This window comes from Carex rostrata, chromosome 9 (assembly GCF_964058835.1).
Source record: "Carex rostrata chromosome 9, lpCarRost1.2, whole genome shotgun sequence".
NCBI classification, from domain to species: domain Eukaryota; kingdom Viridiplantae; phylum Streptophyta; class Magnoliopsida; order Poales; family Cyperaceae; genus Carex; species Carex rostrata.
In genome coordinates, this window is record NC_135926.1 from 964,824 (window position 1) to 991,514 (window position 26,691).

The following is a 26,691-nucleotide window of genomic DNA, read 5'->3' on the forward strand; positions in this document are numbered from 1 at the left end:
TTCTTCTAGACAGCATTTACTATGGAAGACGAAGATCCTTTCTCTTCTTTTGTAATCCATCCCGACCCTAATCCATCAATTGAAGCTACAATCTCAAGCCAAAACCCCGAAGATCAAATTGAGAATCTAAAGTTACAAGCAAGGAGAAAAAAGAAGAAGCATGTTAATAGGGAGTTAGGCTAATATGACATTGGTGTTATTTGAAACTAAATAACACCACATCTTAAACCCTTAGATCTGCTTTAAGATTCGTACAAAATAAAGTGCTTGAACAGTAAAAGCGGATATTACGAATCTTAAAGCAGATCTAAGGGTTTAAGATGTGGTGTTATTTAGTTTCAAATAACACCAATGTCATATTAGCCTAACTCGTTAATAGGAGTTCAAAGTAAGTAGTATTTTTTCTTCATTTCTAATTATTTCTGCATTTAGCCAACAAGTTATAATTTAGGTTAAATAAATAAAACACAATCTATGTAACTTAACCCCGGGTTTCTAGTTAATGGAATAGGTATTCTGCCTTTTATTAATAAAAACATAAATTTATAACAGTGACTGAAATTTATTAAAAAAATTAATATTAGTTTTGCAATATTTGACTTCTTCTTTTTTCCAGCATAAATGAATCTCGTTATAAGATAATAGTGAAATATGGTGGATATTTTAAACCAATCAATAATGGAGCAAAAAAGAAATATTATTCAGGAAAGCAGAGGACTATTTATTTGGATGAGACATGCTACATTGTAGAAGAATTATTTGAAGAAGTTAGCAAGTTCTATCTTGAGGATGACTCTTTGAAGCTCTCATTACTTTTTGTAGACAAACATGTTAGTTCTCAATCCTTCATTAAAATTGAGGATGATAAAAGCTACAAATTTATGCTTTCAATGCATGAGGAGGAGAAAAAAGTGATAATATATGTGAATGCAGAGAAGATTACAACTTTAGAAGATGGAATAAGGATAGATGAAACTGTTGGGACTGATATAGAAATTTGGGGAAATGAATATCGGTTGGAAGATATTGAAAATGGGTCAGATCATTGTCACAGTGAGGATAGTTATTCAAGTCTTGATAGCGAGACTGAGGATGAAATTGATATCGAGTATGAGGGAGAGTTCTATTCATATGACAAGGATAATCCTAAGATAGATGTAGGTGCACAGTATCCACATGTCATAGCATTTAGAAGGGCTTTGAGTCACTATGCTATCACCCATGATTTTGAGTTTGACTTGGGTAAGAGTGAGCCAACACGAGTAACAGCAACTTGTGCAAGTCGAGATTGTAATTGGAGGATTCATGCAGCAGTGACTGAAGATGGAGTGACTTTTGTTGTGAGGACCTTGCAGGAGGATCATACATGTTTCAGAATTAATAAAAGCGGCAACAAACATGCAAATAAAGCATGGATAGCTGACATAATTATTGATGATTTAAGAAGAGAGGGGGATCTCTTTGCAAAGGAATTAAAGCAAAGGGTTGAAATGAAATTTGGCATGTCATTACCATACAATAGAGTTTGCAAAGCAAAAGAACTAGCAATAGAGGAGATATATGGTAAATTGAAAGATTTATTAGTTCAAGTAGGCGCATTGAAAGAGGAGTCATTACTATCCAATTGTTTGAGCTAAAGATCCATTTCAATGTCGGACTTGAGTTAAAGAGCACACAAAATGAAAATAAATATTGCATAATTGACTAATCACATCATATTCCAATGTCAGACTTGAGTTAAATTATGAATTGTCTCATTTGCCGTTTGATAAAACTCTTCCTTTGTCATTGTCAACATATTATTAATTGAAAAGAATAAAAAGGAGCAATTGTATTTTATACTATTAAAGCTTGCATCATTTTTTGTTGTGGTTGAAATAACCCTTGAGCATCACTTAACAAAATAACTATTACATTATTTTACATATATATTAGCATCTCGTATCAGTAACCTCAAAATCAAGTTAAAAATATACATCACTACTCAGCCTTACATCAGGGAAATTAAAAAGAGGATATGAGAACCTAGATATGAAAATTGCCCTAATCTAGCCATATTGGCCAATAGGTGGGCCCTGTTGTTTTTATCTCTTGATAAATAACCACATTCAAATCCCTGATTTGCCCTTAGTAAATTTCTGACACGCATCAGTTCAGAATATGATTGCCAATGAGCAGCTTGGAGACTGTTTCCTCTTCTTGGATGCACCATTTGTACCAGCACTTGCGAGTCTGTGTAAAAAATGCAGCTATTGATTTTCAGAAAAGCTGCTACCCTTATTGCTAACAACACTGCACACACTTCGACAGAGTGCATAGCACACAAAAAGAAAATATATGAAACAAAATCACATAAGCATGGTGCATTATATATATTTAAATCTCAATCAGTACTGGTTCGCATATTCAACCTATACCTTCTGCAAATATTCAGTGGAACTCAATATAATCTTGACTTTTTTTAATAAATTATTGGACATGGACTTGCTTCAAAAGATGAAGGATGCCAATTATTTTAGCATGAGCTTACCTTATCCATTGATTTTCGTATTAAAACTCATTAAACCTAGAAAATGATCAGATTTCAAAATTTAATTTCGACAAATGTTTGGTCATACCTTTGATTAGTTCAAACGAGATAAAATCACAAAACCTGGAGAATAAGGATGTCGTGATCAAATTCAATCTCAATCGCTTTAGCTCTGAATTTTCTCAATTTTGCTGAGAGTGACATGCATGAGGGAGAACTCGGGCTATACAAATTTCTCGTGCGATCTTCAGTCAAATCTCAGTTTTGCTGAGAGAGTGACTCACATGAGGGCCGGGAGAACTGGAGCTGAGAGAGGCGGGCCTAAGACATTGCTTCGATGTTCAATGAGTTAGATGGGAAGAACGAAGGAATGGAGAAATATTTCTTCTGGAAAGGGGAAGGGAGGAAGAAAAAAAAAAGGCAATGGACACCTCAAGTTAAATTTTAGGGGTACAATGGTCAATTTAAATTTTAAAATAATTAAATAAAAAGAAAAATAAGTAAAAGGGATATAAGAAAGAATTTTAAATTTTCATGAGGAAATTGGATATTATGGTAATTTAATGGAAAAATTGGCTATTTCAAATATTTGGATGGGTACACCGAAAATTTTCCCTAAAATAAATTAATAACTCGACAAATTCCCTTCATTTCTTAATCCTGAAGCTTAACATCTCACCTCTCCAACAACGGGTACTTCCTAATACAAATGTACTACATTTTAGTCTTCTCTCGTATAAGCAGAATTGGTAAGCAAAGTCTAAAGATTTTTTCTTAATTATTAATTAGATTTAAATACTTTCATATATTTTTAAAGTTGAGTTTTTTTTTTTTCACAAGAAGATCAATTGCTCCATTCATCGAATATTGCACGTGATCAGATAAAAATAATAAAATACACAGCGCTCCGGACATTTATGCTCCTTTCATGACCTCAGAGTCTCGAAATTTTTAAATATACCCTCAATAAAAAGAATAAATCAAATAGAAAACATAATTAATAATTTGAATATGTTAGAAAGAACATCAAACAAAATAGATAAAACATGTACTAGAAAGACTCTGAAATATTTTTCAGGCAAGATTTTTCTCGGCTATAAAAAAAAACCTATTTCTTGGAGTGTTACTGGAAAAAAATAAAAGTGTTTTAGATCTGAATTATTAATCCCGGTTCAAAAGTCACTTCTAGTAAATATAAAAATTATCACGATCTTTCTAATACATTCAACTTCTAAGGTACTCCATCTATTTTGAAAAAAAGTTCCTTGCCATCATTAAAAAAGTGAGATTAATTTTTAGAATATCTTACAATTTGAATTGAAGGATCATGATAATTTCTTTATTTATCTAGAGGTGACTTTTAAACTATGATAAATAATTCAGATCCAAAGTATTTTTTTTCTAGTAACATATAAATAAATATATATATTTTTTACAACTGAGAAAAATTATGCTTGAAAAATATTTCGAAGCCCTTCTAATACATTTAAATTGTAGAGAAATGATTTTGTCCCCCTTGAATCTGTCTCCTAAATGCCCCCCCGCATCTTAATGCCACTTCTGATTTTCCAACTCAGTTGACTAACAAACCTTATCCATATCCAAAAATATCACCACTGTTTACTAAACCGGCGCAGCACCGTCCCTCTTCTCTCCTTAAAGTACCTTCAATAGATAAAAGTGAAAACCCTCTCTCGCTCTCCATCAAAGAAGCTAATATTATCTTGTGAATTCTCTGCCCGCTCTACAACTATAAACCTGAATCCGAAATCGACTCCAAGTTCTCCATCCGTTCAGTTTCAGACTAGAATGACTACCACTCCCTCCGTTCATCTCTCATGGCATCTTCGCAAGTTCGATTCGTTTCAGTTCGATTCTTCTCAGGATTTCCTCGACTTGTGCCCCATGTAGACCGATGTCCCAATTCATGACGAATTAGAGTTGGGTTGTAACCTCGATTTGGCAGAATGAGTTTCGGCCGAAAGGGGGATTCGTTTTTCTTTGAAGGTGGTGTCTGAGCAAGCCTAAATTATATATATATTCGATCTGATTTTTATCACGAAATAATATCAAATATCTTGTATTTTGAATATAAAGTGAATAGAATACATCTAGGATTAAGTTGCTGCGTTTGTTTGGTTTTAATTTGCAGAAAATGAAGAAAAATGTTCAGTGCGGACGCACGGTTTGCGATATGCCGCACTAAGTACTTAGATGGATTTCTGAACGCGCGCCAATTTTAAAAAGGTATAATAAGCTATTCATCAAAATACGTGCAGACGCACGGATTTCGATGCGGCCGAAATCTGAACGCACAGGCAAAACCGAAACCAGTGCAGGTGGCCTGGCCGCACTGTAGCAGAACGCATAACTGAAGCCTGAACTTAAAATAGCCATAACTTTTGACTCGTAACTCTGTTTTGGGCATATGACCACTTTTTGAAAAGCTAACGAGAAGATCTACAACATGAGAATCTAAAAAAAGAAACTTGGAGTCAAAGCATCCTCCTGGACCCGCAGACAGCCAGAAATATGCGTTTTTGACACGGTTTCTATTTCTGGCGCACCAAGGACGTGTTTTGACAGCCAAATGTGAACAAGGCAACCTGAAAAACAATTCAAATATAGCACCCACTAACTCCACAACTATGCCTCTTGATTGGGCATAGTCTTTGGCTATAAAAGATCAAGGCATCTCTTCGCAAAGATCAATTTCATCTCTCAAAATATCTTCTCCACCAATACTTAGCGTAAAATTATGCAATTAAGAAAGCAATTCAAGGATGAGGAAGAAGAAGATTTCAAGAAGAAGGCAAGAACAAGGGTTATTCATCTAGAGAAGGGTGTAATCTATTTCTCTTTATTTTAGCCTATCTTTGTAATGAATCTTTTGTTGAATTTTTGCATCTCCATGAGAGGCTAGTTTTCCTCTCTAGAGGTTTAGGTCAATGCATGACTTGTTTAATTCTATTTTATTTGGTTATTTGTTTTTATTATGATTGTTGTATGGGATTTTATTGTTAATTTCTATCATTTATCATTTGTGTTGATTACATAGTTTAGTACTTGAAATCGCAGTAGTCCCGCTTTGGAATCGCTTTGTTATGCAAAGGATCCAAAGAAGTTAGGATGAGAGGAGAGTACCAAATTATAAACACAAATATCTTAGGTTTTGGGTTAGAAGCGACCGTACTTTGATATCCATAACCGGAACTATAGAAATTAAAGGTTAAGGTTTGGTGAAGAACGACCGTGAAGTCAAAGCCCCACTTAGGACACCTAGATTGATTAAGTATTGATACGTATTTTGTGTAAACGTGATTGTTAAATATCCCTTTAGGATGGTGACAGCACCTAAAATTCGAGAAACATTAACCCAACCTACCAAAATACTTATATCAATAATTAGTCAATATAGGCTAACAAGAGCTTAATGGGTCTAGATAACTAGGGTGAAGAACGACCGTGAAATCCAAAATTATCTCGGCACGTTATTAATTCACGACCATGATCCTTTTTAACACTTTAGGTTAGAAACCTCATCAAATCATACATGAATTTAAACAATACCGAATAGATAGAATTAACAAGAGATTGTAGACCAAATGCCTCTAGATCTTCCAATTCTTGAAAGCAACCAAGATTCAATTTTACTTTCCTTTTTTACTTTTATTGTTTTAAACCTCCTCTTCTCGGGTATTGAACCCAAAAACCTTAGGATTGTTAGAACAAAACCCCCCATTTAATTTTACTTTCTTTCACAAATCTGAAACAAATCAATAGAGTTAAAGATTAGTATTTCCCGATTTCCTTGTGGATCGATACCCAAAGTACTACAATGATAGGTTGTGCGCTTGCAACTAACATTTCTTTGAGTATTTAGGTTTATAAATTTAAAGGCATAAAGAGTATAAAATAATTACAATTCCATATCTCCAAAATACTCAATAAGCTTTTTGGTGCCGTTGCCGGGGAATATCTGATAGATACTAGTTTTTACTCTAGAGATTAATTTTAGATTTTTTTTTCTCTTTTATTTGAAAATTCATCTTCGTTCTTTTTCAGCAGTACATGATTGAAACAATCTGTGAAGAGGAAGAACAAGACATGGAGCACTCTAATGAAGACTCTTCGCAAGGCATATCGGTGGCAAGATCTGAGACCGATAGATTGCAACATGTGGATAAAGAAGGCATAAAGAATGTCCTAATTGGGAAACGAATCAGCGTGCGCGAGTCCAATGCAAGGAGTGGCAAAAGGATGCCGCATGATCAACACTCCTCCTAGTCCAAGAAAATGGGTCGAGCCGAAGACCTAAAACCAAGCGCTTCTTGGGAGGCAACCCAAGTCCTTCTCGTTCCTTCCCTCTACTCGAACCGCCATCTCTCCGCCTCTATGACGGTTCTTCACACAAGTTAAGCTTTCATATTTCTTTCTATTTACTTTTTAGTTTTAGATTAAAGCATTGGGGACAATGCTTAATTTAAGCTTGGGCGTATGGGAAGAAATTGTATCTTGCATTGCATGAATTTTAGATTTTTTTTTTTTTAATTTTAGGATTTATAACCTTGTTTTTTACTTGACCATGAGTAGGATTTGTCATTTTGAAAATGATTGAGATTGCGAATTTGTCAAGATGTTTTGCGATGTTATGAAAAATAGAGTCTTGCATAATTGGACTTAATTATTGGAAAATGCATAAAGTATAAAATCATGTTTAATTTTTGTGTTAAAAGTTTGCAAAAATAAAACCTTTGATAAATTTGAGTGATTGACGAAAATTAGAAATTTTGATGCGAATTTTAACGAGTTTTTAGGAATACCCTTGGAATAATTTGAAATAACCCCATAATTTAGCGAAAAACTTTGTGGAAATAAAGATTTAAGAAAATGAAAACTTAGGGATTTAAATTTTTTTTTTTTTGAAAATGCGACTTATATGCGGAAAACGAATTTAGAAAGATCGGGATATCCGTAGGTATGAATTAATGCCTAAGGATGTGTGTATTAATGATATTTTGTAAAAATATTGAAAACTTATTCAAAATTAAATTTTTTTAAAAATAAAATAAGATTCCGCTTGCTTATGTTTTGGCGACATGACGTACTTGTAGCAATGAATCATTGACACTTTGCTCCGCTAGTTTGCCCGATAAAGTGACCGGGTTCGCACTAAACATGTGAGTTCATGTCATGGAAGGGTTGAACCAAGAGCATGCAAATGCACTTTTGAATTAAAACGGTTGGGTATGGATTAACTATAACTAACCGGTTTTGTACTAAGGATAAAGAATTATAGTGTCATAAAAATAAAAGCAACAAAAGAAAATGAAATTTTGCAAATATCAACGCACGAAGTCCACGACTTTCTAACCTAAGTTTGATTCAAGCTTGGGGGATTTTAAAAAGAATTTCCACAAATAAGAGTGCATTTTTTGTAACAAAGTTAGATATCCAAAGTTTACAATTTCTAAATCTTTAAGGAAATGAAAGTTAGAGTAATCAAATTGTGGGGTGAAGCATAATTAGCTAAGAGTTGAACTTTAGATTTGTAAAAATTTACATTGAGATTTTTAAATTTTGTCAAGATCATACAAATTTTTCGAAAGTTTGAGAAATGTATACTTGATATGGGGTTAAATTAGAGATCGAATTGTAGTCCAATTTTAGATGTTCCTTGAGGACAAGCAATGTTTAAGCTTGGGGAAATTTGATAGGCCTAAATTATATACATATTCGATATGATTTTTATCACGAAATAACACCAAATATCTTGTATTTTAAATATAAAGTGAATAGAATACACCAAGGATCAAGTTACTGCGTTTGTTTAGTTTTAATTTGCAGAAAATGAAGAAAAACGAATAAAAACGAAGAAAAATGCCCAGTGCACACGTATAGTTTGCGATATGGCCGCACTAAGTACTTAGATGGATTTCTGGACACGCGCCAATTTAAAAAAAGTATAATAAGCTATTCATCAAAATCCGTGCGGACGCACAGGAAAAACCGAGCCCAGTGCGGGTGGCCTGGCCGCACTGTAGCAGAACGCATAACTGGAGCCTGAACTTAAAATAACCATAATTTTTGACTCGTAACTCCGTTTTGGGCATATGACCACTTTTTGAAAAGCTAACGAGAAGATCTACAACATGAGAATCTAAAAAAGGAAACTTGGAGTCAAAGCATCCGCCTGGACCCACAGACAGCCAGAAATATGCGTTTTTGACACGGTTTCTATTTCTGGCGTACCAAGGACGTGTTTTGACAGCCAAATGTGGACAATGCAACCTGGAAAACAATTCAAATATAACACTCACTAACTCCACAACTATGCCTCTTGATTGGGCATAGTCTTTGGCTATAAAAGAGGGGGTTCATTCTCATTCAAGGTATCTCTTCGCAAAGATCAATTTCATCTCTCAAAATCTCTTCTCCACCAATACTTAGCGTAAAATTATGCAATTAAGGAAGCAATTCAAGGATGATGAAGAAGAAGATTTCAAGAAGAAGGCAAGAACAATGGTTATTCATCTAGAGAAGGGTGTAATCTATTTCTCTATTTAATTTCTCTTTATTTTAGCCAATCTTTGTAATGAATCTTTTGTTGAATTTTTGCATCTCCATGAGAGGCTAGTTTTCCTCTCTAGAGGTTTAGGTCAATGCATGACTTGTTTAATTCTATTTTATTCGGTAATTTGTTTTTATTATGATTGTTTTATGGGATTTTATTGTTAATTTTTGTGATTTATCATTTGTGTTGATTACATAGTTTAGTACTTGAAATCGCAGTAGTCCCGCTTTGGAATCGCTTTGTTATGCAAAGGATCCAAAGAAGTTAGGATAAGAGGAGAGTACCACTTGTGATTCTTTATATTCTTTTGATTTTATTGATTTTTTTTTTAATTTTGATTAGCATCTTCATCATAAGCAAGGTTTTTTTCTTTTTCTTCTATTTCTCCTGATGATTCTTTTTCTGCGAGAAGAAACAGTTGCTCTATTTCGTTTCGAGTATATTTATTTCCAATCAATTTGTTGACTTCCTCTTCATCTGAATCGAGTTTATCTTCATTCATTAAATAAAAGGTATACCTTTTTTTTTTATTTTTCTATATCTATAAGGTATACCTTTTTTATTTTTCTATTTTGAAATTTCGTTCTTTCTTGTTTGAAATTTCCTTCTTTCTTGCCTTCATAAACCTAAAGTTTTTTCTTTAATTTTATTATCTCGATCTCGATCGAACCCCCACTATAACGAACTCTTTAAGATGAGAGTCAAACTTTAATAAAATCCAATTCCCCACCAAGGGCCGGACTTTTTTATTAAAGAGTTCATCCGAGAGATAGGATTTGAATGTAAAATCCATGGTTGGCCAGAGGGAAACTTCGAAGCGACGGTCGTCGATTTCCCTCTGAATGTACCCAACAAAATATGTTAATACCATACGAGTTCTCCTAATTAATTATACGTTAATTCTCATTCTATGTTTAATAGAATGAGTTCAATAGAATGATCTAAGTATCGACAAAAGTAAGGTTTTTTTGTTTACACGAACTGTAACAAACAAAACCTATCAAAACAATAAGAAGTAAACTAATAAGAACAAGAGAAAGAATTAGAGATTTTGTATAATGAAAATTAGTAAGATCCACGAGAATATTAGTAAGACCCTCCATAATCGAATGTGATTTGAAAGTTCTCTTTTCTAGAAGAGGTGGAATAGGATAAGAGGAATGATCATACGCCTCTAATGCATTGTATGTCCAATAATAAGTTCGGGACTATTCATAGCTATTACGAGTTCGACCCAATCCTTGATTAAAGCATCCTATAAAATAGAGAAAAATCTCTATCACAGATTTATAGAACACATAGAAAAAAATAATTCAAAATTGTTCCTGAAAAAATCAAATTCCACGATATAAAATCTTCGAACACAAATATCTTAGGTTTTGGGTTAGAAGCGACCGTACTTTGATATCCATAACCGGAACTATAGAAATTAATGGTTAGGGTTTGGTGAAGAACGACCGTGAAGTCAAACCCCTACATAGGACACCTAGATTGATTAAGTATTGATACGTATTTTGTGTAAACGTGATTGTTAAATATCCCTTTAGGATGGTGACAGCACCTAAAATTCGAGGAACATTAACCCAACCTACCAAAATACTTATATCAATAATTGGTCAATATAGGCTAAAAAGAGCTTGATGGGTCTAGATAACTAGGGTGAAGAACGACCGTGAAATCCGAAATTATCTAGCCACGTTATTAATTCACGACCGTGACCATTTTAACACTTTAGGTTAGAAACCTCATCAAATCATACATGAATTTAAATAATACCGAATAGATAGAATTAACAAGGGATTGTAGACCAAATGCATCTAGATCTTCCAATTCTTGAAAGCAACCAAGATTCAATTTTACTTTTCTTTTTTACTTTTATTGTTTTAAACCTCCTCTTCTTGGGTATTGAACCCAAAAACCTTAGGATTGTTAGAACAAAAATCCCCATTTAATTTTACTTTCTTTCACAAATCTGAAACAAATAGATAGAGTTAAAAATTAGTATTTTCCGATTTCCTTGTGGATCGATACCCAAAATACTATAATGATAGGTTGTACGCTTGCAACTAACATTTTTTTTTTGTATTTAGATTTATAAATTTAAAGGCATAAAGAGTACAAAATAATCACAATTCCGGCCATTTTTATTAATATCCCTGAAAAAAAAGAAAATTTTAAAAATAACCCTGTTCCTCATTTTTTTTTAAATATGCCCTGACCGCCTGGACCAGGGGCGGCCCAAAACACCAAGTGAGGCGCCCCAGGGCCCGGCGGCCCATACCCCAAGTGAGGCGCCACCCCCTGGGGCGCCCCATTAGTAATTTGGTTTTTTTTTTTTTTTTTTTGAGAAATCTTAGTATTTTGATTTGAATAATTTTGTTGAAAAAAGTGTTGGGTTTATGTATATGTGTATGTCAAAAAATAAAATATTATGTATATGTGTATGTGTATGTGTATGCCAAAAAATATAATATTTGATATATTTACGAAGTGATGTCGTAAATTTTTATAACTTTAATTTTTATTTTTATTTCTTTGGTGAACTATATGTATAATATACACACATACACATACACACATGCACATACACATACACATACACATATACACATACATATATACACATACACATACAAAAAAACTCACACATACACATACACATACACATACACATACACATACACATACACATACACATACACATACACATACACATACACATACATATACATATACATACACACATACACATACACATACACATACACATACACATATACCAAATAAATCAATTCGCATAAGCAAAATAGCAAGTTTATCTGCCACCACGTCTGAATAAACCTAACAAACGACTAGTTCTTCTGGTACCAGTGGCAGGTGCGGCATTACTTGTAGAGGCTTGGCTACTAGATGATTGGCTTACAGGAGGAGGGGGTTGTGTTCTACCGGTTGCTTCAGCGACAACTCTGGCATTTTCTCTTTCGTTGTGTTCGTTTATTGCATCTAAATGTAACAATGCAATTCAGTTAGTAATATAATTAAAGCATAAATAAATTTTGTACAATTCTACGTACCTGCCCTGCACCTGTCGGAAACAGAACGGCGAGCCCGATTTCCCGACGGTCGCCTACCACCCATCTCGTCCATGGTCATTACAATACGCTTGTGTCTCCTCCTTCCCTTTCTTATCCATCCTTCTGAAGGTAATATTCTATCTCCGACATATGTAGGCCACTCATGCTGATCAGGATAAGAATGGAAAGATCCACCCCAAGTGGAAGCAAGGTAATCGGTACGGTACATGTCAGCAACATAGTGATCCTCACAGTAGTTCCTCACTCGGCATACCGCCATCACGTGACTGCAGGGTATGTGACTTAGCTGGGGTCCTTGGCATGTACAGGTTACCGCCCTGGCATCTCCGAATTTAACCACGTACTTGCAAGCCCTCTTGACAAACGCCATAGTGCCGTCTGGTTTACGGGTGGTAGGAACGTACTCATTTGGATTTTGCACTTCGAATTCCGTTCCATCGTTACCCATCGGGATCACGGTCATGGTTGCACCTTTGTCTCTGTGTCGTCTTAGTTTCTCCTCCACCCTTGTTGAAAATGACTGGTTCATCCTTATTAATTCTGCGGCCTTAGCACGCCGTTCCTGAAACCAGGCATTTAACTTGTAGAATGTGTCCTCTACAACTGCAGCCACAGGCAACATCCGGCTCTGCTTGAATACTGCATTCAGCGACTCGGATCCGTTGGTGGTCATAATTCCCCAACGCCAACCTCCATCCCGGGATTGATATATTTTCTCGTATGCTGGATCTTCGTTGACATCTCGGGGATTATTTTTCCCCACCTTCATTAAGTAGAGATTTGCCTTTGGCATGTACTACATAGAAAATAAGGAAATAGAATAATGTAAGTAAACAATTGTAGTAAAAAAAAATTGTTTTCTTAAAGTACAATAATATATGTAAACAATTGAAATGCATGTACCCTTGCAAAACTGCTAGTCATCTCTACCACCCTTCTCGGCTTTTTCTTTCTGCAATTCCATCTAAATGTATCAGTAACCCACGTGTCGCCTCCGGTTGCCTTGGAAAGGTTCTCCGCAACGTGTTGCATACACAACCTGTGCACACACTGGCCAGTACGTGTTGACCAACCGTAATCTTCACGATCAAAAACATATTTTATTCCTTTGTGCTGGTCTGATATCACACAGAAAAACTTCCCTTCCCCAATCACCCGTCTTCTTAAAAACTGCATAAAGAATCCCCAGTTCTCGCCGTCCTCTTTACGAACAATTGCAAACGCCAAAGGCAACAGCTGGTTCTCAGCATCATATGCGCATGATATGAGTAGTCTCCCCTCGTAACGGCCAGACATGAAGCATGCATCAATGCTGATAACAGGTCTGATGTATGGCACAGCCTGGATACAAGGACCAAAAGCCCATGCTATGCCCTTGAATTGTTTAGCTCCCTCTATTAGTACACCGTCTTTATCAAAAAAAGGGCCATGCCATCGCTCATATACGGTGCCGACATTTGTACTTGCCATGGCCTGGAGCAATGGTGCCAGATAGCCATATGAGTCCTTCCAACTACCAAATATCCTGCAAATCGCAAGTTCACGACCTCTCCACAGCCTGTTGTATTTTGGGATTACATATTTGTATTTGTGTCTGACGGTCATAGCCACCGCCTTGATGCTCATCGATGGATCCAACTTAATGTCCTCCTCAATTGCATCGGCAATTAGTGATGCTGTCAGATTTGAATGGTCTGTCCTTGTGGACGCAGACTTGCATGTATGAGGTGGTTCGCACTTCTTAATCATCCATGCTTCCCCTGAACCCGCAGGGGTTGCAAAAAGGCGGAACTCGCAGTGCGGGTGAGTTGAACAAAGCACAACTAACCTTGTTCGGTCCCTTTTGTGTATTATACATTCCCAGTTGCCGTGAACATGAGTCTCATATATTTTCTTTACAAGCTCGTCTACGCTGGTATAAACTTGCCCTGCGGCAAGTTCTTTGTTGTATACAACACGAGGACCAAAGAAACTAATGTCTGCCTCTTCGAAAGCTGTGGTGTCGTTGAATGTGGCAACCGGATGCTTATTCCCCCGACCTCTAATCGGGAATTTTTCTGCCCTGGACAACCCTGCTACATTTGCATCACCATCTGATAAGTCATCATCTTCCCAAACCCCTTGGTATTCATCCCCCGTTTCCATTTCTCTTTCTGGTACGGCATCAATAGCATCAACATCAACATCAACATCATTTCGATTAACGGGTACCGGTCCTGACTCTGGCATAGTTGGAAATCTAGGGATTATGGGTGTCTGTCTGGGTGGTAGTGGTAACTCTTCAGTATTTTCTGGGGAGTTGTGGTACCCCTGGTTGTCATTACCGGGGCTGTGATACTCCTGGTGGTACCCCTGGTTGTCATAAGGGGATTGCTGGTGGTACTCCTGGTGGTCATAAGGGGAGTGCTGATGGTACCCCTGGTTGTCATAACCTGAAGGTCCAGCCCCAGCCGAACTTGAAGGTCCAGCCCTCGTGCGGGGAACCCTCTTCGAATATATGTCCATTACCGGGACCCCACAAGCTACAAATTGAGTATACACAACTCTCCACAAATTGGCATCTGTTATTGGAAACTTAACAAAGTAAGGTCTACCCCCCCCCACGTGAGTTGTCAATCCGTGTAGCCAACTCTATTTCATACCTGTTGGGGTTTACAGATGTCTTTTCGTATATTAGCTGCTTCAGTTCCTCAAATGTGGTATTTTCATTAATCTCGAAGTCAAATGCGACTTCTTTCGTGTAATGCACGCCATCTTCATCCCTTTCTAGCTTGCCGCCGACATACAGTGCAACTAACATCTCTTCTTTAACAAACTACATTTTAAAAAAAAAATTTACAAGTATTACATGACATAATAATGGGTACATTAATAAATGACTAATTGAAAAATAAATAAACAAAATTAAAAAAAATTACAATTTTTCTACAGTAGGTGTACAGCAATTGCTACAGTAATTGTACAGTACGCTGCAGTAAATACCAACAATAATGTACAGTACGATACAGTACAGGTCAACAGTAAATGTACAGTACGCTACAGTAAATGTCAACAGTAATGTACAGTACGCTACAGTAAGTGCAACAGTAAATTTGGAACAGTAATTACTAATTATTATAATTATAATTACTAATTATTATAATTATAATTACTAATTATTATAATTAAAAAAACATACCTATTTTCCCCAGTTATCGCCTCCAGAGAAGGTCTGAGATCGGGAAGTGACAGAGGCAGAAAATGCGTTTAAATCACAGGACTAGTGGGGCGCCCCAGGGGGTGGCGCCTCACTTAAGGTATGGGCCGCCGGGCCCTGGGGCGCCTCACTAGCTGTTTTGGGCCGCCCCAGGCCCAGGCGGTCAGGGCATGTATGAAAAAAAATTAGAGAGAGGGGCATTTTTAAAATTTTCTTTTTTTTCAGAGATATTAATAAAAATGGCCGTCACAATTCCATATCTTCAAAATACTCAACCGAGGAGATGGCCTGAATATTTCTCACCGCTTTATTTCTTTTTTTTTGCCTTACCTGCTGGATCCGAGATTCGAGGCCCATAAAGAGACAAAGACTTTTAATATTTATAAATATGTTTCTCTAAATGATATTTGATTCTCTCTTTTTGCATCCATAGTTTATACGGAGAAAGTTTATAGCTTTCTTCGTTAATTTGAATAATGCATGATGCTTTTTTTTTATGAAATTTTAATTTGTTATCTTCTTAATTGGTTAATTATTAGTATTATTTTATAAAATAGTTTACAATATAAAATATTCATACATTAACATATATGTGAATACTTTCCGTATTACATATTTATACCATTAATTTTCAAAAAGAGATTTGTAACAAATATATTTTTCTAACAATATATTAATGATTACTTGATGTATGAATACTTACACACCGAGGTATGAATACTTGAATGACGAGGAACTCGAAAGTACTTCATCATGGATCTTATTTGAAAGATAAAATTACGTAGAACACGTTTGTAGTTTTAGATTCGTAAAATTATTCCCAGATCGTCAAAAATATTGACGAGATTAATCAGAGAAAAAAACTTACTTCTAAAAACGTGTAAAAGAGAGTGTGTGATTAGATAGAAAAGAAAGTTGATATCCATTTTTTTTTTTAAAATACTTGTTGTTTTAGATATGAATACTTAATATATTATATAGTAATACTTGCGCATATATATACATGCGCAGGCCAGTTGTAAATTTTTTCAAATATAAGTGATCCCCTAAATAGTTAGTAGTTCCCCCATGTAGTTCGTATTACATATTAATACAATCAAGCGCTAACCAAAGACCTTTGTAAAAAAATATTAAATTAAGGAACTTTACAACGTAACAATCCATAATTCAGTTATAACTATGAATACTTTCTTCAGTACCTATCTATACATTCAAGCACCAAATTGTTTAACTGATTTAAGTTACTTTATACCATAACAATTCACACTTCAATGTGTAAGTACGAATACTTAAAATTTTAGATATTAATATTTTTACTAAAACTAAGAGTGTTGGTGATTGTGTGGTGGTGGCCCCCCCAAGTAGTTAATACACAGAGCACATTTAGGGGGTTTTCAGGAATAATTTACAACATAAAAATTCACACTTTAATGCATAAGTATGAATATTTTATATTTTAAAAATGAACGTTTACAACAATTACAGCACTGACACTTGAGATGGCCATTACAAATCTGCTTGTCCTTGATTTTCAGCGTGTGGTCCCTATCATGGTCGCTTTCAAGCAAAATTTGCGGCCCCCCAAGGTCAGCAGTGGTCCCCCCTGCCTGAGACACGTTTGTGGGTTTCTCATAAATACTTTACAACATAAATATTAACACTTTACTGAGTAAATATGAATACTCGGCATTTTATAGAACAATACTTGACAAGGTATAAATACTTGCACACCGAAGTATGAATACTTGAACGACGAAGAATCCAAAAGTACCTCATCATGGATCTCATTTGAAAGAGAAAATTACATAGAAGATGTTTGTGGTTTTAGATTCGCAAAATGTCTCACATATCATTAGAAACATTAACGAGATTAAACGGACAAAAAAAAACTCACTTCTAAAAGTGTATAAAAGATGGGTGTGATTAGATAGAAAAGAAAGTTGATGTCCAGTTTTTTTTTTTCATACTCAATATCTTAGGTATGAATACTTAATATATTATATGGTAATACTTGCGCGTATAAGTATTCATACATGCGCGCGCCAGTTGTAAATTTTTTCAAATATAAATGGTCTCCTAGGCAGTTAGTGGTCTCCATCGTACTTTATGCATCAGTTAGTTAGGGGGACTATTAGTCGATCCCTAAATTGTAAGATGTTTTATCTATTTTGTTTGATGTTCTTTCTAACATATTCAAATTATTAATTATTATTTCTATTTTTTGAAAATCATTAAACAAATTATTTAAAAACAACAAAAAAATAGCAAACATTTGAATTTTTTATATTGTTTTGAATTTTTGCGGGGCCACAACGATAAATAGGGGCTCCAGTTTTGGAGGACCGCCATTTCATTACGGCTCGGGTAAATATAGAATTTTACAAGTTTAATTGTTTTTTTTTTTTTTTGCAAGGTATATTTAAAATTTTTGGCCTAGAGTCCTACAATTTTGAATTTAGATCCGGACCGTCCCATGAAATCTGCACGAATATGAAAGGTTCTTGTAAATTTAGGAAGCTGATATGAGTACCCGCGCTACAGTACCCACACCTAAACTGCCATAACTTTTTGTGGGGACCAAACTGCTATAACTGCACTTCAGATCTGTAACTTTTTTTTAATATTAATAGTCAAATCTTGAAGTATGTAGTCCAAAGAACACAAGTATTTATATCTATATAGTAAACAATGTAAATGATAAATTAATTATTTTTAATAATAGTACTTGCACTTTTTTTTGAAATTTCTGATGTCGTATCCGCACCTAAACTGTCATAATTGCTTGTGGGGACCGCAACTGTTCCAGATCTGTAACTTTATTTTAAAATATTAATAGTCAAATCTTGAAGTATATAGTTTAAAGAACACAAGTATTTATATCTATATAGTAAACAATGTTGTAATTTTTACATAACTGCTTGTGGGGACATAAACTTTCATAATATTGTAATTGGATCCCTCCTCTTTTTACATATGACACTAAACGTATTAATATCTAAGCATTGAAAGTATTTATATCTATGCACTGAAGTATTTATTTTTATGAGGTCGACTATTTTTGTTAGAGAAATATTGACGCGGAATTAGTGCCGAGACTTTGAAAGGGTGCTGCTGGGATTTTAGAATAATAATTAGTTGAGACTATATAATATCTTTTTAGAATAATAATTAGTGGGGACCATAATACATTATTCCTCTAAATACACTTACTGTAGCGCATGTACAGAAATGATTATTCGTAAATTTATAGTTTGAATCGGATTAATCTGAATTCGATCGGACAATCCACATTCAAATTCAAACTTCAAGTTACTTCAGAGTAGGGCTTAAAACGAACCGAACCAAATCGAACCTAGTTCGAAATTGAAATAGATTTCAAACCTAAAAAGCTAGTTCAAATTCGGTTCAGTACAATTCGAACTAGTTCGATTTGATTCGAAATTAGTTCGAAATTGAAAGCTTAAAGGGAAAGAAAAAACTTAAAGCATCATAAAGGGAAAGCTTAGTTCGAAATGCATTAAAATTTTCGAATTCATGAAAGAAGAGGAGGGGATAAGAAATTTTCGGGCTTGCAACTTCAGGAAGAAGGCGTGAGAGGAAGAAGGGGTGGGGAGTGGAGACCATTACTTCGCAGGAAATAAATCTGTTGTTATTCCAGAAGAATAACAGGAACCTGTTATTGCAATTTCAACGATTGATCTTCATAGAGATTCGTGCAAGAAAAACATTCTTCCTTGAGATTCGTATATGAAAAGATTTGAATGGTTAAGATCAGAATAACAGATTCTTGTTATTCCTTTAAAATAACAGCAGATTTATTTCTTACTCCGCAAGTGTGCTGCCTTGGTTTTCGAATCGAACTGGACCACACAAAATTGAAATGGGCCAATTCAGTATAAATCGAATTGGACCAGATTCGCTAACCACACGAATCGAATTGAATTTGATTCGAATTTAAAATTGACTTAATTTCAAATTGAACTGGTTTAAATTAATTTCGAATCAAATTACTTTTAAATCTAATTTTTTTCGAACTGAATTGCTTTCGAACCCAATTTTTTTTGGAACTTTTTCGAATCAAATCACGAATCTCGAATTTTTTGTGCACCCCTACTTCGGAGTATCCGGATCCATCTGAACTCAGCCGCGGAAACCAGCCCAGGGAGGCGAAGGTTTACAGCATAAACCTCGCTTCCTCCCGCAGCCGTTTCTAAGCCTCCAAAACACTCGTCACAGCATTGGAATTGGAGTTTCAGATTGGCATTAACGGCGAGAGGTTTCGCAATTACCATGCATCCCTCTTTAAATCACAAGAGCTGTCGTTTTTTTTTTTCTCGTCCAGCTCTTTCTTCTCCTTCTCCTTCTCCTTCTATCTCGACCCGAGATAGCAAAGCCTAATTGAAGGAGAAGGTGGAGAGGAAGATTGGCTAAAATGAAGACCCGAGCTGGTTTAAGCGAGAGAAAGGCGTCCTTCAAGTGGATTATCATTCTCTGCCTCGTCAGCTTTGGACTTGGCATTTTTATCACGGACGGGTAAGAGAATTTTCTAATCAGTTCTTAATTTTTATAAAGAAAGCTTTATTCCTTTTTGTAGAGTCATCCTTTTCTTTTGAGTCAATGTATCCACTAAAGTCAAAAGGGTTGATTTCTACTTGAGCCAATCTATAGAATTTAGCATTATTCAACCTGGTGCTGTTTTTCTCAGATAGAAGTTTGCTTTTGGAGAGACCAAAGCCTCCCATTATCTTAAAAAGAAAACATAATTTTGGCCCCTAAGTTATGCACTTGGCTCAACTATGCCCCCATCTGGAGATTTCTTTTGTTTTTGACTCATATTATCTAATCTATTGTACCTGTTTCAATCAAACCCATTTTCCTAGCATTGATGTAATGACAAAATGACACTTGAATGATGATGTGGTTGGCTTGGTGATGTCATCCCAAATACTCAATGATATTGCACATATGTCAGGTGCTTGTGTGATGCCATATCATTTCATTTAACTAGGGGCTTGATTAAAAAAACCAATTGCAATAGTTTAAGGGACTAATTGTATTAGGTGCACTTGTTCAGGGTCAAAATTATTATCTCTTTTCTTTTTGTCACAAAAAAAGTTACAGTCAATTCATCTATAGTTGTCTGATCCTTCGTTGCTTTAAGGTAAAATTAGCCTGCCAAAGTCACATGAGTTCGGTCAATTGAATCTATTTATTTTGCATTTTGCTAATTCCCATTTCCTCTTTAATTTACATTTTGCACCCACATTTAGTTTATATTACTTTGATAATCATTGGAGTATTTTATTCTGTAAATAAATGTTTTTTAACAGATAATTTAATGTGCACTTTTCTCTTTAACATCATCTTGTTTGTTGCCTATTAATTGTTGGTGAGCTTTGTAAACTAGGTTTGCGAGAACCACCTATTCAAGTGGTCCTCTAATTATTCGCCCAAGGCAAGAAAGAGGGCTTCGAGTCATCTCAGAAGATAAGGATGCTAAAAAAGTCTGTTTCTAATAACACCTGTATCTAGTTATTTAAATTTACTAAACCACAGCTTGTGTATTAACAATTCACATCTATACATTATCAATAAAATGTTTTTTACATTCTCGTGCAAAATTCCTTTATCAATGCCCCAACTTGCCCTTTTTATGCTAATAGGTGTGTATGCAGCCACATATTCACTTTCATGAGGATGCCAGTGTTTAATTGAGCTTTTTCTTTTTTCTGATTTCCAGTTAAGTCTTTCTAACTGAATTATTTAATTGGCATCAGAAATATGGAGAAGAGAAGGATTTTATTGGGGAGGTTGCCAAGACCCATGAAGCCATAAAGTATGTACTTGAACCTATCAATGGTCTTGGACTTAAAGTGCCAGTCCTTGGCTTTGTTATATTTAACAATTAACAAAAATACTGAAACAAAGGATTTTACTTTTTGCTATTAAATTGCTACAGAGCAATAACTAAAACACAGAACAGATATCCTGGTAAAATGTCACTTATACCTCTTAGACTCCTTACAACAGGCGATATCAGGTATATATACTCTCCTCCAAACCTAGGTTTAAAGCACTCAAAAACATGGAAAATTATTGTTTGTAGACACCTTCCAATTGACTTGAAAACTTTCCAAAGGTAATCTTCTCCATCACTGCCCATCAGTATAAGGTGAGAGGAACGACAGTTTTAATTTGGTATTTTAAGGGATATGAAGAGGAGTATATGTGTTAGCTTTCATGTTTTAAAGGGGCATATAGGATAATTTCTCATTTTGTATTGTTATGAAGGGTGCTTCGATTCAATGAAGATTATCACGTAGACATCACCAAAATGGGCAAAACTCTATGAAATGAATAAAGTATACACGGATAAACTCAATAATGCAATTTGTTGGATTGGTATATTGGGAAGGAGAGAGGGGTTAGCAATGGTTGGGTGAAGCCTATTTTCCTGGCGAAAATTGTTCTAATTTTTAATATTACTATAACTGAATGAAAGTTATACGTGTTATGATAGATCACTTCATGAGACAATGGGCACAGTAGAAATGGAGTTGAGAACTAGGAGAAACCCTAAGGAAGCTTATCCAGCAGATAGAAAGAAAGCATTTGCGGTGATAGGAGTTAATACTGCCTTCAGTAGCAGGACACGCCGTAACTCTCTCAGAAATACTTGGATGCCACAAGGTTGGTCTCCTTGTCCGCCTTTCTTTTTCATAATCTGATATGCTGTAGGAAATTATTTTGCAAACTATACCCATATTTCATCCTATTTGCAAAGGGTACCCGACATTTTCCTATATGCAGTAATACATTCAATCTTGCTACCCAACATCTATTTTATTTTATTTATTTTTTGCTTATTCTTGTTCAATTTGGGATTGACGGAAATAATAATTTTGCTTATTAGAGGTGACAACAATTTCTTCCACACTATGGAAAAATTATCTTCCCTGACATGAACATCTAAAAGTGGAGTGTTATCTGAAAATTTCAGTTTTGGGTTGTAATTGCAATTGTGAGATATTTAACCATTATTTTAAAGCCTCCACTCTTTGGATTGCCAAAGAACTCTAAATGCTTTATATTTTAAATGCTTCTCTTCTTGAGAGCTTAGTTGTTTAACTTGTTGAAAAGTATAATATTTTGTAAATGTTATCTTTGTATCTTTATATTGCCCCTGACTTGTATTTCTGATGAACTTGGTTTAGCAGTCTAAATCTCCAGAGGAGGTTTTGCCAGATGCAAATCTTTTGGTTTTAAACATACAAGGTTATTAGTTCTATATTTCCTGGAGTGGTGCACCTATAAAGTATATTATATCTTATGTCAACAGGCAAAAACCTCCAAGAAATAGAGCAGAAGGAGGGCATTGTGATTCGCTTCATAATTGGACACAGGTTGCTTCTGGTATTGTGTTAATTGAGTTCTAGGTTTACCTTTCTTGTGTTAGTGCTGTCTAGGCATCAGTCTAGCTTCACTAAAATATGGCCTCTGTACACAATAACCAAAATAGTTGGGGGATCAAAGATCAAAAGAACATGTCAAGTATAAAAAAGCTAGTTATAATGACCATCTTCATACCTGTACTAGTCTTATTGGAACTTACCAGTGTCTGTTATTTTGCTGTACTAAGAAGATTTGGTATAATTTATCATGAATTACTTGATGTGTCACATAGAAATCTCAGTCTCTTAGGTTAACTATGGTATTTTCTTCATTCTGCACAGTGGTGAATCTAAGAATATTCTTGATCGGGCTATAGATGCAGAGGATGCCCGGTACAAAGATTTTCTTCGACTGGTATGTAGTCTAATGATGTGCTTCTCTTTGGATTTAATATATCAAACTTGAGTCTGGTACTGATAGTCTGGTTGGTACATTTCTCATATATGTACATAGCATGTAATATTGTTCAAGATCCTTGGAAATACAAGCTGACTGTTATGTTGATTTGTGGAACAATTTATATGCTGTTAATTATTTACAGAACTCCCCCAATTTTGCTAATTTTCTTTGTCTTAATCTATAAAATTAAGCCAAATCAGATTTATATGCTATACTCGAAGTACATAGGAACTAGTTATGAAGAACTCGTTTTACTAAGCAATAGAGAACTCGTTTAAGTCATTTTCTTAATCAACTTTGCTTGATGGCCTTAGAAATAATCCATATATTATTTGATATATGTTATACTGGGAATTTTGGGCATTATAGGAAATGCCTATGTATATAATAAGTTGCAAAAATCGATTAATTATGGATAATAAGCAAACTTACCTAAAACTCTAAGACGCCTAGTTTTGAGTTCGGACAACCAGTGAAATTAATTAATTCGATACCCAAAGACTATTTTTTTAATTATATGAGTTGCCCTTTTCCTAAATTTGTTTATGAAGGATCATGTTGAAGGGTACCACAAGCTCACTGCAAAAACAAAGAAGTTTTTCACTACCGCGCTCGCCTTATACGATGCAGATTTCTATGTAAAAGTTGACGATGATGTGCATGTAAACCTAGGTTTGAAGTGCAACTTTTGCTTTTGGAACTTTTTCAAGTATCTCACAGAAACATTTAATTAATGTGTGTGACAACATTGTATTTGTTCACGAGCTTCTCAAATATTTTATTGTTTTGAAAGTTGTAACTCTTTTACTCTGATGCAGGTGTCCTTGCTGAAACTTTAGAACGGTACAGATCGCACCCCAGGACATACATCGGGTGCATGAAATCTGGGCCAGTGCTTTCTGAGAAGTAATCCTCTTATCTTGAAAATTATATCTTCATTTATGGTTGATAAGTGAATCAAGTATTGGATTTCAGAAACGCGGCATCCTAGCTTGAACAGAGTTAATGTGCTTTCAGTTGCATGTTGTATCTTTCCCCCCAATTATATGCATGTCTATATTCTCAAAGTATAATAGTAACTCAAGTTTGACTATTTATTATTTTTATTTCTTTATTTTAGTATTCTCGTTAACTGTTTCTGTTGTTATTTAGATCTTCAAAGTACTTTGAGCCAGAATCCTGGAAATTTGGAGAGGATGGGAACAATTATTTCCGTCATGCAACGGGCCAGATCTATGCTCTTTCAAAGGATCTTGCAAGCTACATATCCACTAATCAGTAAGAGAAAGATAAAGTTTCTTATATTTTAGTACTAAATAAACACAAGATATCCCTTATACATAGGGGTGATGGATCAGGTCATGTTGGGATGGTTTGGTATCTTTTCACTAAGAAAAATAAGTTGGGTCACCCAGAGCAATCTGACAAACCTGGCATCCCTAACTGCATCTGACGCCTGACCAAATGTTTCATCAATGAACTTATGTTAGATCGGGCTCATCCAGCTTATGGTCAATACCATAAGCTGTAAAAATGGTAGATGTCTTTCAGATGCATTTTCGTTTTACATTGTAAAACTACGATTCAGAATGAACAATACTGAACTGCTAATAGAAATATATTTCTGCAGCAAAATGATATAAAACAAAATAGAAAAATGTGTTTGATCCTGAGTTAAGAACCCAACCAACCTTGGATATTTTCAATACCCTTGTAACTGATGTGTCCCCATCACCATTGACACCCTCTAATTGAGAACAGTAATGTCAATTTGGATATGTCCACTTTGCCATCGGCACCATGTAATTGAGAACAGTAATGTCAAGTTGGATACGTCCATGTCGCCATTCACACCCTATAATTCGAGAGCACTAACAGTAATGTCACATATACCCTGGAGAAATTACTGAAAAGTATATGCCATTCACACCCCGTCTTTTCCATCGATTCTCCAGAAATGGCTAAACTACCTTCTTAGTGATCGAGTACTATGGGCATTTCAGGAAAAGCAAGGAGTGTAGCTGTCGTCAGTGGCAGATCTACAACTATTAATATAAATAGTTAATTGACATTGTGAAACTTCATCGATAAATAGTATTTAATCTTTTTACAATGCCCACATGAAAGTATTTAATTGATACCGCTGCAAGGATGTTACCTATGCACTGGTTCTTGTGCTTATAGGGGACTAAGCTAAAGGAATTCTTTGTTTTTGTATTGGACTTATGTTGTTATAGTGAGATTTTGTATAGTTAAACTTGAAATACTCCTAATGTGATTGAAAATTTTGAATTTATAGGGATGCACTCCACAAGTACGCAAACGAGGATGTATCAGTTGGGGCATGGCTCATTGGTTTGGATGTAAACCATGTAGATGATCATGATATGTGTTGCCAGACCCCAGGTTTCATTTTATATTTTTCTTTTCTTGTTACTATATTCTATATTTTACTTCATTATCTCAATATTTTCTTCATTGTTGTGTTTTATATCAGAGTGTGTATCGAGGGCAAGGAATGGAAAAGTTTGTGTTGCCTCGTTCGATTGGAACTGTACTGGACTGTGTAGTTCTGTTGAGAGAATGGAAGATGTTCATCAGCGTTGTGGCGAGGCAAACTTGAAGCAGATTTGGATGATGTCTTATGATAATAAAACCAAGGACTCAGAAAATATCAAGGATCAAGTAGATATGTAGATATGTTGATGAAACATGTTTTATGTTGATCCGATTTTGTTTATTTAATAATTAGAAATTTACAATTAGATTTCTATAAAATATACATTTTTAAAAATAGGAACGCCAAATGTTTTCGCCTTCATTTATATATGCTGCCAGTGTCCATTAATCAACCCTGAGACCGCTTACTGCCAGATTCCTGTGCTTACTAGAACTGACCTCTCTCTCTTAAAGCGTACTGTGGATTTACTGTGGTATATTGTTTAGCTCAATCAGCATGGTCCACCAGCGGTAGAAACAGACAAACAGTATAGCTGGCCCGGTCTTTAAGCTTTTTTGAAGAGAAATTTAGTGGACGAGTCCAGTAAATAAATAAAAAATATATCAAAGTTCAATATTGATTTGTTCGGATGGTTGTTGTTCAATCGAATTTATTTTAATAAGAATATTCTAAAAGTTATATAATTATTGTGATATTTTGTGAAAATTAAGATGGACTAAATAGGAAATGTTTTGTATTGTTATTCTTTTTAGATGTTAAAATAAAGATTTTAATAATTTTGTAGATATCAAAATCCAAATTATAATATTTATTACAAAAAGATCAACTGATTATATTTAGTGTTACATATATTTATCGAATGGTCAAAAATAATTTAAAATTTTTCTTCATTAGAATACGGTGTATGGAAGCAAATTTCTTATCTTATTGCTACTATAAAAATAAATATATCAAGTTTAAGATTATTTAAATCAGATTTTTTTA

The 26,691-nt window shown here is 34.9% G+C and overlaps 2 protein-coding genes across 3 annotated transcripts; one reads left to right on the forward strand and one right to left on the reverse strand.

Annotated features, from left to right (window-relative positions):
• Positions 1-8,690: 8,690 nt before the first annotated feature.
• On the reverse strand, positions 8,691-13,495 carry LOC144558999 (uncharacterized). Its single transcript, XM_078307891.1, has 3 exons — positions 13,103-13,495; positions 12,179-12,995; positions 8,691-8,821 (listed from the first exon to the last, which is right to left on the reverse strand). Exons 1-3 carry the CDS (start codon positions 13,493-13,495, stop codon positions 8,691-8,693), a joined length of 1,341 nt encoding a protein of 446 aa, XP_078164017.1.
• A 6,050-nt stretch (positions 13,496-19,545) lies between these two features.
• LOC144559822 (putative beta-1,3-galactosyltransferase 8) lies at positions 19,546-26,024 on the forward strand. 2 transcript variants are annotated; one of them, XM_078308954.1, is made up of 11 exons: positions 19,546-19,928; positions 20,803-20,899; positions 21,173-21,231; positions 21,916-22,085; positions 22,735-22,798; positions 23,129-23,201; positions 23,798-23,918; positions 24,065-24,152; positions 24,399-24,524; positions 25,546-25,652; positions 25,744-26,024. In XM_078308954.1, exons 1-11 carry the CDS (start codon positions 19,828-19,830, stop codon positions 25,941-25,943), a joined length of 1,206 nt encoding a protein of 401 aa, XP_078165080.1. In that variant the 5' UTR covers positions 19,546-19,827; the 3' UTR covers positions 25,944-26,024. The 2 variants fall into 2 exon arrangements, with proteins under 2 accessions (XP_078165080.1, XP_078165081.1); XM_078308955.1 differs by lacking the exons at positions 19,546-19,928; positions 21,173-21,231.
• The last annotated feature ends 667 nt before the right edge of the window (positions 26,025-26,691 follow it).

What these genes read in the sequence shown, in the direction of transcription:
- LOC144559822 (XM_078308954.1), top strand. Translation starts at nt 19,828, where the DNA reads ATGAAGACCCGAGCTGGTTTAAGCGAGAGAAAGGCGTCCTTCAAGTGG. An exon ending in AAGACCCATGAAGCCATAAA is followed by an intron (nt 21,232 to 21,915) that starts GTATGTACTTGA and finishes GTGTTATGATAG; the next exon opens with ATCACTTCATGAGACAATGG. An exon ending in AAATACTTGGATGCCACAAG is followed by an intron (nt 22,086 to 22,734) that starts GTTGGTCTCCTT and finishes TTATGTCAACAG; the next exon opens with GCAAAAACCTCCAAGAAATA.
- LOC144558999 (XM_078307891.1), bottom strand. Translation starts at nt 13,495, where the DNA reads ATGTCTGGCCGTTACGAGGGGAGACTACTCATATCATGCGCATATGAT. An exon ending in TGACTAGCAGTTTTGCAAGG is followed by an intron (nt 12,996 to 13,102) that starts GTACATGCATTT and finishes TTTTCTATGTAG; the next exon opens with TACATGCCAAAGGCAAATCT. An exon ending in TTCCGACAGGTGCAGGGCAG is followed by an intron (nt 8,822 to 12,178) that starts GTACGTAGAATT and finishes ATTGTTTTCCAG; the next exon opens with GTTGCATTGTCCACATTTGG.